General features: G+C 39.2%; 1 protein-coding gene and 1 pseudogene across 1 annotated transcript; both read right to left on the bottom strand.

Annotated features, from left to right (window-relative positions):
• Positions 1-624: 624 nt before the first annotated feature.
• On the bottom strand, positions 625-2,067 carry LOC148297477 (uncharacterized; annotated as a pseudogene).
• Positions 2,068-6,300: 4,233 nt separating this feature from the next.
• On the bottom strand, positions 6,301-9,568 carry LOC110744684 (wall-associated receptor kinase-like 8). The gene is made up of 3 exons (XM_021944672.2): positions 8,722-9,568; positions 8,361-8,489; positions 6,301-7,502 (listed from the first exon to the last, which is right to left on the bottom strand). The coding sequence occupies exons 1-3, from the start codon at positions 9,566-9,568 to the stop codon at positions 6,301-6,303; spliced, it is 2,178 nt and encodes a 725-aa protein (XP_021800364.2).
• Positions 9,569-11,164: the final 1,596 nt, after the last annotated feature.

Below are 11,164 nucleotides of genomic sequence, written 5' to 3'. Positions count from 1 at the left end.
GCGTACACAACTTGTCTTCTCGTGCAGTCCCCAAAAACTTGACGCCGTTAACATGACAACCCGTGAACAATTCAGTCCTAATTGGGCCGAATGCTAAGTTATATAACTCTTCACTGTAAGAGGGGGAATTCTCTGATTTCAACTTATTCACCTAATATTAATTAAAAACATTCACATATTAGTTTCAGAAAATTAAATACTACAATATATATGTCAAATACAAAACACTTATAACTTACATATTCCAAAAACCATTTTGGAAACAATTCACGGTGTTTCTTGGAATACAAATGTGATGGATGTTCTCGCTTCATCATCTCTTCATGCTCCTCTAAGTATGCTATTATCTCATCACAATTGTTCAATACGAACCAATGAGCTACCTCCATGTCATTCCTGGAAAATGACTCTCCTCGTACAGGATCTCCAAAGGGTCGTGCGCTTTGGGCAAAAATAGAAAGTTGCTCATTTCTCACACCGCCGTCATTATTGCGCTGAGGTCGATTGAAAGCTGTGTCTACATCCTTTAAATACATTGCACAGAAAGTAAGCGCCTCATATTGAACCCAAGCCTCTACAATGGATCCTTCGGGCTTCGCTCTGTTGCGTACGATTTTTTTCAACTCACCAAGAAGCCTGTCAAATTAAAACGAAAATATGCAAATTAGCAAGTAACAAACATGTGATAAACATGCATACAGAAATAATAATGATTATATACCTTTCTACTGGATACATCCAGCGATAGTTGACTGGACCAGCGAGCAATGCCTCTTCTGGCAAGTGAACCATCACGTGAATCATACTCGTGAAGAAAGCCGGAGGGAATATCATCTCAAACTTGCATAAGACTTGGACAATGTCATGACTCAATTGATCAATGTCTGTCTTTCGCAACGTTTTTGCCGTCAATTGGGAAAAAAATCTTGACAACAATATGATTGGCTTGACTACATCTTCCGGCAATAAATGTCGAATCCCCACAGGAAGTAGGCGTTGCATAAACACATGGCAGTCATGGCTCTTCAATCCAGTAAACTTACCCCCATCAACATTCACGCAACGGGCGATATTAGAAGAATACCCGTCAGGAAATTGTACAGACGATACAAACTGTAGAAACTCTTTTTTGTCATTCGGTTTCATGGAAAAAAATGCAAGATCCCTTATAACTTTATCACTGGCTCTTTTCATCCATAAACCTCTTCGTATGCCCATTCTTTCTAAATCAAGACGAGCTTTTATCGTGTCCTTAGTCTTCTCCTTGATATCTAGAATCGTTCCAATCAATGTGTCAAACACATTTTTCTCAACATGCATAACGTCGAGATTGTGCCTCATTTTTAGTTTCGACCAATATGGGAGCTCAAAAAACATAGACTTGTGCGTCCAGTTCATATGTGTAGCAGGTCTGGTCCGACTAACTGTTTTCCCGAACGGAGCAAAATCCAAACGGTTCAGCTATTCCAAGATCTGATCACCAGACGATTCTCTAGGTCTTGCGCGACGCTCTTTGTTCCCGTCAAACTCTTTATCCTTTTCCCGCCACTCGTGGTCCCATGGCAACCATCTTCGATGTCCAAGATAACACACTTTTCCAGCGTGCCAACCCGAAGTCACATCTTCCTTGCATACAGGGCATGCCATATAACCCTTTGTGCTCCACCCCGACACCATTGCATATGCGGGAAAATCATTCACAGTCCACATAACTGCCGCCCGCAAAGTGAACATCTTCCCGGTGGATTTATCGTACGTGCGCACACCGTTTATCCATAAATCCTTGAGCTCATCAACCAACGGCCTTAAGTACACATCGATTGACCTGCCAGGATCCTCAGTTATCAAAACAGTCATCATCATATACTCTTTTTTCATGCATTTCCAAGGCGGCAAATTATATGGGAATACGAAAATCGGCCAAGTACTGTGGTGTTGGTTTAGAACCCCGTACGGATTGAATCCATCTGTGGCAAGTCCCAATCTAACATTCCGGGGATCAGCAGCAAACTCGGGGAACGTTCGATCGAACTCTTTCCATGCCTCCCCATCTGTAGGATGCCGCATCACATCGTCGTCTACCCGTTTTTCCTTATGCCATCTCATGTCTGTGGCAGTATGTGTCGACATATACAGTCGCTGCAATCTTGGTTTTATGGGCAAATAACGCATGACTTTTTGTGGAACCTTAGTCATTCTATTATGAGACGTCTGTTTGAACCTCGACTCATTGCATATAGGGCATGTATCCAACGTTTCATATTCTTTGTAGAATAACATGCAATTGTTTTTGCTTGCGTGGATTTTTTCATAACCCAATCCAAGACCACTCAACATCTTCTGTGCCGCCCTGTGGTCTTTCGGCAAACAATTGTCCGTTGGAAGCATTTTCTTGAAAACCCCCAAAAAGTAATCAAAACACAGATTCGACATACGATACTTTATTTTTCCCTGCATTAGCTCCACAATCGCCGTCAGAACGGAAAAGCTCTCGCACCCCGGGTATAACTCTTGATTGGCATTTCTTAACAGGTTTTCATACTTTTCGAACTCTGCACTGTCCATTTCTGTAGGCACGTCATCTTCCCCTTCCTAATTGCTGCTGGTCGATGCAAATGGAAATGCATCATTTATAATATCCCTAACTTGTTCATTAGGATCAACACTGGGTTCAACATTATCTACTCTTGTGGCCCTTGAAGACGAAGCAATGTCTAATTGTTCCCCGTGATGGTTCCAAGTGATGTATGTCTCAATCATTCCATTCCTCACTAAATGAAATCGAACATTTTCAATTGTGTCCCACAACGTGTTGTTACAGCTCCTACAAGGACAACGGATTCTAGTTGCACCCGGGTTGTGTGTCCGTGCAAAGTCAATGAAATCCTCGATTCCATCCAAATATTCGTCTGCGCACCTATTCGGATTCTGTATCCACCTCCTGCTCATCGTTCCTGGCACCACAATCACAATACAACAATCATGTTGTATTCGTACAAAATCTTTCCTTATGCCTCCGATAAGGGCCTATCCCATTCAGAAATGCATAGTCACGTCACGTAATTTACAGCTACATGAGATTAGATTTCGACGTGGATGAATTTCGGCAGCATCTCGGTACAGTTCTTGAGGTGTACCATAGATATAAAATACCTATGTACCACCCGAAGAACATACCGAGATGACATCGAAATCTCCACAATCGAAACCTAATCCTGTAGCTATAAACTACGTGACACGACTATGCATTTCCAAACTGTCCAAAATATGGGACAATTCAAGAATTAATTGGACCGTAGTCGTGGTTTACCCACCCATGCGCGGTCCAACTAACCTCGAACGGGAACTAAGCTTTACCAAAAAAATAAATATACGAAGTTAATTTCAATTAACTTCGTACATCAACGTACATGCATAATTTAACTACATATTACAAATATAATTTCATAAATCAATATAAATATAATGTAATAAATTTTTTTTTAAAATTAAAAAACGACAAAAATATCTTATCAATCGTTCTCCACCAATCGCTAATCACATATAATATCCCTATAGACAATGAAATTAATATTTTTAGTATAAATTTACATTAATACTTTTAAACTAATGACAAAAGATACATACCCAACGAACTTAGCAGTGGTAGAGGTAGTTCAACTCATACAGGAAATGAAATTGAATAGCTTTTTGGGACTGAAACGTTTCAGAGAGAGGAAGAGAGAAGGAGAGGTAAGCTGCAGATTTTTTTTGCAGTTTGCCTCTGGCATGGCTGAGCTCGATGTAGACGACGTTTTTTGCGCGACGCATATAATTCGTCGCGCAAGAATACATATGGTCGCGCAAAAAATCCACTTTGCGCGACGACATTTTTCGCCGCACAAAGACCCCAAAATCGTGGCGCAAAGTTTGACATTTTTGCGCGACGAATATATTTCTCGTCGCACTTATAGTTTTCGTCGCGCAAAGGTTTTTATCGTCGCGCAAACATCAGTAGCCGACAACGATCATATGCGACGTTCATATTTTGTCGAAAATATTTTCGCGCGACGAAATATTTCTCGTCGCAATTAAATTTTTCTGTCACGCAAAATGTTTTTTCGACGCGCAAAAATGCTCTGCCGACAACGATCATATGCGACGATTATGTATATTTGTCGCGCAAACTTTCGTCGCTCAAGAGTAAAAATCGTCGCGTAAATAAAGGGGCGCGACGAAAAATATAATTGTCGCGCTAAGATGTCATGTGCGACGAGAAAAGTCGTCGCGCAAGGGTTTGGCGCCAGAATATTCTTTCGCGGTTTTTCCCCCTTGGTTTATGCGACGATTTTTTGTGTGGTCGCGCTAAATATTTTTGCGCGACGACTATTTGTCGTCGCTATTCTTTGCGCTACGCATATTATTGTCCGTCGCGCAAAAGTGTTTTATGCGACGCATATGTTGTCGTCGCGCAAACTATCGTCGCGCAAATAGTAAAACGTAGTAGTGCCTTGACATATAGAGATTTACCGGCACACACATCATCCACATAGTACAAGCCCCCTCTCTTAGTACCACGCCCAATAATCTCCTCACTGCTGAGATCCTCAAGAAGCCAGAAAGTAGGATAGATTAATACAAAACAATTTAATTGTTTTGTTATTTGCTGAATAGATAACAAAGTATTAGAGAGCGTAGGAACCAATAAAGTATGGTCCAATGTGACCGAAGAGAGGACACCATTGGCATTAGCAACAGTATAACAAGCAAGAGAACGATGATGGTGAAGGAGAGACACATCAAACGTCATATGATCGGTAGCTCCAGAAGCAAGAATCCAACCATGGTCATTTTGAGAATCAGTAGAAAGGAGAGCTAGACCAATATTACCTAATTGTTGGAGAATGGCAGTATCTACCCCAGAAGAAGTAGAGGTAACGGAAGCTGCAGGAGACACGACGGCAGCAAGAGGTGCCAGTTCAGCATTACAAACAGCGGCTTTGCCCTCCTTCCGGCTAGGGCTATTGTCACTGCCCTCACGAGCCCTTTGCTCTTTATAGCTATATCCAACCATTCAGGGTATCCGTTCTTCTGAAAGCATTGCTCCACAGAATGGTGAGTACTGCCACAGTGAGTACACTTCCCAGCAGTAGAACCATGAGATGAGTTTTGAGTCAACAACTGATTCCCATGTTTCTTGATCGCCATAGCCACACTGGAAGCACTACCCGGATTAAGCATAGTATTGTGGCATTGCTCCTCACACCTTACAGTGGCAAAAGTTGTCGTCGGGTTTGGGAATGGTTCTATAAGAAGAATTTCTCCTCAAATAGGATCATAAATATCATCAAGACTAGTAAGAAACTATAGAATGTTCCTCATCAATCTCCTTCTGGCAAACCCTAATCACGTCAACCTAAGTAAAAGTAATTGGCTTGCGGTGATCAAGCTCCTGCCAGATAGCCTTCAAATAAAAAAAAATACGACGCAATGTGTCTTCCTCCTGCTTAGTCTCCATAGCTTTGCAAGATAAATCATAGATAATTAATTTATCAGCACCTTCATAATATGTCTAAGACGCAGCCTCCCAAATATTTTTGGCAGCGGGAAGATAAATAATAAAATTCATCACACTCGATTCCATGGCACCGATTAGCCAACCCTTCACAATAGCATTCTCCATCACCCAATTGTCATAGGTGACCGCATCAGGAGCAGGTTCTAGAATAGTACCAGTAAGATATCCCATCTTCCCTCGGCCCGCGATAAACATAGTAACAACTTGGGACCAGAGAGTGTAGTTGGTGCCATTTAACTTAACACCATAAGGAATAGACATTGGTTCGTTAACAACAGTAACAACCGGCGTAGAAGCAGAAGTAATCGAAGCATCAGCAGCAGCCTCTTGATCAAAAAGGTTGCCAATCTCAACATCGTTAAGAGCCATAAAGGTAGATTAGGATAAGGTGTAGGAGAATGGGTAGCAAATTTTGGCAAGGGCAAGAAATTTATGGCAACGCAAGGGTAGGGGAAAAATATCAACTCAAATAGAATTTAGGGTTATAAATAATTCAGTATATTTCTATTCTTCTCACAATGAGGTATTTATAGTGATACAAATGCAAGTCTATCTAGGAAGTAATTATAATAAGGAAAAAGGAAATAAATACAATCCCGGTCAAACCGGTATTCCTATAATTACAATCAATTATAATAAAGGTAATTGTATATAATTCTTATTGTGATTCAGTGATTCACACCAAGAAAGGATTCCAAGTCCAAAACCATAAAATATTACAAGAAATATTTTCTTCGCTGTGACTAGAAAGACATTGGTGGTTGTACACCCAAAGAACAGCTGGTGCCACTATCCATAGAAGACCCGGTTGATGATAGAGAAGCAATATACCACGGGTCGGTTATTTGGCTTTGATTATATTCTACCTCTGCAAAATTTTGTTGCACATCAGAAGCTTTAATTGACAATTGAATTGCCTCCAATTCTACTGCCACTTCTTTCATAGTAGGACGCTTTCTTCCATTCAAATTCAAGCATGCTTTTGAAAGATTAGCAACGGCCACAATCTGGTCTTTTTCACCATCCTTCATAACTTGAGCATCAACAATATCAAACAAACTATTTTCCTCCATAGACATAAGGAAATAAATTGCTAGGCTTCTACTTTCTTGTGGCCTCATGAATGAAACTGGTTTTTGTCCAGTCAAGAGCTCAGCAAGGACGACTCCAAAGCTATAAACATCACTCTTCTCTGTAAATTGGCTAGATTGGAAGTATTCTGGGTCCAGATAACCAAATGTTCCACGTACGAGTGTTGTAAGGTGCGTTTGGTCAATGGAAATTGATCTTGAAGTCCCAAAGTCTGCTACTTTGGCTCTGTATTTTTCATCCAAGAGTATGTTAGAAGACTTGATGTCCCGGTGGTAAATTGGAAAGGCAGCTGCTGAATGTAAGTAGGAAAGTGCTCCTGCAACTTCGATTGAAACTCTTAATCTCGTTTCCCATGTAAGAGGGAACTCCTCATTCTGGTGATGAATATATTGAAAAAGTGTTCCATTGGGTATGAATTCATAAACCAAAAGGGGAACTTCGGTCTCTAAACAACAACCCAATAGCTTAACCACATTCCTGTGGGAAATTTGTGAGAGAATGACAATTTCATTAATGAACTGTCCAACTTCACCTCCCTCAACTATTTTAGACTTCTTGACAGCAACAATTCTTCCATCTACCAACATTCCTTTATAAACTGTACCTTGGCCTCCCTGACCAATAATTCTGTCTGCACTAAAATGGTATGTGGCTTTCTCGAGCTCCTTGCAATTGAACAACTTAACCTTCTCAACATTGAGTTCACCAGAAGATAATTGTTGCTCCAACACTAAACCACCATTTTGTCTAAAGAACTTCTCTTTGTGTTTCATATCTTTCCTTTTCTTTATGACTTTGTGCGCCCACCATATGCCAGTTAGCAGAAACAACAGTCCAAGAACACTGCTGGGAACTGTATAGTTCAATCAAACAAGAAAGGATATATACTGTCAAGAAGATGATGTTTCATATATATATATATCTATATTCTCTAATACGAACGTCCTTATTTTTTCTAACCTCCGTACTGCTTTTTTTTTTTTCCTTCTTTATTCAAAATATATATAAGGGACTACTTTTCTTGGTATTGGTAGAATAGAAATCATGCTCTGCCACTACTAAAAAGTCAAAAATGACCTCCAGATTGGGCTTTTCCTTCATTGGTGGCCTGTAGAGAGAACTTGGAGGCTGTTTATGTATTTCAGTGCCTTTTTGTTAAATGATAATAATATTGAAAAGAAGAGAGATGCACAAAACAAAATGGAAATTGTTTCCTTTCCATTGAATGAATGAATTTATTCTGATCATGTGAAAAAACAAAACGAGTCTAGACGTTAAGAAGTATTTGGACGTCCGCACTAGAGAATAGTTCAAAATATATATACTCTAGTGCGGACGTCCGCAATGGAAAGGAAACCATTTACTTTTTGTTTGTGTATCTCTCTTCTTTTCAATATTATTATCATTGAAAAAAAGGCATTGAAGCACATAACACCCTCCAAATTCTCTACTGGCCACCAATGAAGGAAAAGCCCAATCTAGAGATGATGTTTGACTTTTTAGTATTGGCAGAGCATGGATTCTGTTCTACCAATACCAAGTGAAGTGATAAAAGTGTTTGGGTTGATTTATTAGCACAAAGAAGGCAAAAAAACAAGTAGTCCGGACGTTAGAAAAGAGAACAACTCTCTCTCTCTCTATATATATATATATGTATGTATTTTTTTTCAACTTAGTCATCAATAAACAAAGGATTAGTGCAGGGGCATACCTATAATGGCTAGAGTAACTCGTGATGATCGTTGATCAGGCAATTGACACTTAAACCCCCCAGGATTATTGATGCAAATGCCGGAACCACATCTATTGGGGTGGTCTGGATCCTCGCATTCATTGATGTCTGATTTTTAATTGACAAATGGAAAGTAAAAGTTTTGGCAGATGGTAAGAAAATATAATAAAAATGAATATGAGTTATTTTATACAATTCCACTCATCATTTTGCCATGCAAGGGGTTGCCAGGAGAAATTATAGAGTGGAAAAAGTAATAAGAAATCAGTAAAAAAGGAAAAAATTCATGAAAAAGAAACTAAGACTTTTGAAGCTTGGACAATGGTAGCTAGAAGTTTACCTTGACATCCATGAAGAAGATAAGGGTTTCCATGGTAGCCCTTTGAGCAGAAACATTGGCTGCTGCTGCAATCCATACTTTTATCATCTGTCCAATTATTTGTTCCATATATATCAAACTTGGTATAATTCAAATCAAGTACGTGCCATTCCAGCACCATAGGAACGTAGTCCATTTCACCAATGGCAGAAACATTTGTTGAGTTTGAGCTAAACCAATCATGCTCTACAAGGAAGGCATACTTGCATGCCTTTCTGTCAGCATTTAATACTGCTCCAAAACTAGTATCGAACGACCTGAGATATGACGTAATGGTGGTCTGGCAGCAATTCATCCCGATGCAGCTTTTCGTTCGTAGATAGCTAGTACTTGTATAATCACATATGGACAAGCAGCCAGCAATTGTTGAACCATCTAAGGATGTCATCAAGGCGATTCCTCCACAGCTCAATGAAGTAAATCTGTTTTTCTGGGAGAACACAAACGGGCTTCCTTCCAAGTTAGGCGTCTGGCGGCCTACTGGCTTGTTACTGCAATTAGAGAAGGTAATAGGGCTTGCCACCTTTAGTGTGCCTTCGACAGAAATTTCCAGCACCTCCAAGCCGGTAACGTTCATGAAAGCTCTCGATCGGCTGGTTGAGTTGTCACATATTATTTGGAACCAGTAATCAAGGTAGCAGCCATCCTCAATTCCAAAAGGATATGGGATTTGAGTGACTGATCCGCATCGCGTTGAACAATTAGGCTTTGCCAAGGATGTTTCTTCTGATGCTACCGCACTCATATACCACAAGAACAGAGTAATTTGGACAATGTTCATTCTTCTGCTGCTTCTTCTTCCTCTCATTAGTTATTTTTTTCCTTCTTCGGGGCAGTATTTATTGCCAATATTGATTTGATGACTTTTTCAAGTCAAGTCCACTTAAGATTACAAATTTTCCAAACGTAATAAAATTATATGAGTGAACAAAAATAATAGGATTATATTATTCTAATCAATAGGGGAGGTGTGATTCGACTTTTGGAGATCCTCCGTCAACGTTAAGAAGATGAGTATCACTAGATTTAAACTGAGTTTGTAACAAAATTATTTTTTCTTCGGGTCAGAAAAGATCTATGGTTAACAAAATATGAAAACATAAGATGCTAGTATCATTTGGGTAACATTTTCCAGGTGACATGATAAAAGTTTTAAAAGAAGAAAAAATGGAGGTGGAAATATCTATGAATGTAATTGCGTGATTTTAAACGTGTTTTTTAGTCAAAGTTTTAAACGTGTTTTTTAGTCAAAGACCCAAAAGGCTAGCAAGCAGTGGCCAATAATAAAACAACGACCAAAAAATAAAATTGCTATATATATATTGTACGACTCTCTTGTGTGTATAGTGTGGGGTCCAGTATGTCGACGTGTGAACACGGATGTACAGAAAGACTGAAGACGTACGTCGGATGGAGTTTTGAATTTTCTTCCCCGCCTCCTCCTCCTAATATGAATATTTATTAGGAGGGTGAGTCGGGGCTAGGGATGGCAATTTTTCCCGTGAGTACGGGTTTTCGCGGGACTTCGACCCTAATGGGTCGAGTATGAAGGACAAAAAACGAATATGGGGACAGATATGGGGAAATTATCAGGTATGGTGATTGGGGAGGGGCGGGGATGATATTTTAATCCCCAACCGAACCCGCCCCATTAAGAATATATATATATATCTCTTACAGAAATCTTAGTTCAGTGAAAGCAAGCAATGTCACGCAGGACACTCACACTCCACTCTCACTCACAACTATTAGGAGTTGCCTTAGGTCTATTAACACTGAGAGAACTTTGAAAACTGAAAGAAAATACAATGTTTGCTATTCAAAGCTTCCACAGTTAATAATATTTCCAATTAATATTATTTTCTGTGTTTATCTTCATAGTCCTTCAAATTCTAATTTATGATAATTCAATTATTTTCATTAATTTGTATTCTCATTTTAATTAAATTTAGTGCTCTCATAATTTTTTATTTTTATAATTTATTCACCTACGTTAATTTTCTTTTGAGTTTATGATTAATTTATTAGTTTCAATTTACATTCATTCATTAATTTACTTTATTCATTATTTCTCTATTTTTTATTTCTTAGTTGCTCAAACCATCTTCCAAGCCAATTACTTAGTCATACTCTTTATCCTCTTCCGTAGCTAACTAGTCTATTTCCTCTTCTAAGTCTTCAAGCCATTAAACACATAAGCCCACAAAGTCAAGTTTTCCAAAGTCCAAGTTTTCCACCTATAACTAGTTAAAAATCCTTTTTAATCTAGTTCTTTTAAATTATAGGTCCTAGTCCCTTTTTGGTATCAGAGCCGTAAGAGTTGAAAGAGTTGAGTCTAAGTCTGCTACTCTTATCACCCAAGTGGCTGATTTAAGTTTTCTGAGTTGGCAAGTCTCCCAAATTT

The sequence above is a fragment of the Prunus avium genome, chromosome 1 (genome assembly GCF_965620075.1).
Source record: "Prunus avium chromosome 1, drPruAviu1.hap1.1, whole genome shotgun sequence".
NCBI classification, from domain to species: domain Eukaryota; kingdom Viridiplantae; phylum Streptophyta; class Magnoliopsida; order Rosales; family Rosaceae; genus Prunus; species Prunus avium.
Note: the sequence above shows the minus strand (reverse complement) of the source record. Positions and strands in the feature narration are given on the sequence as shown.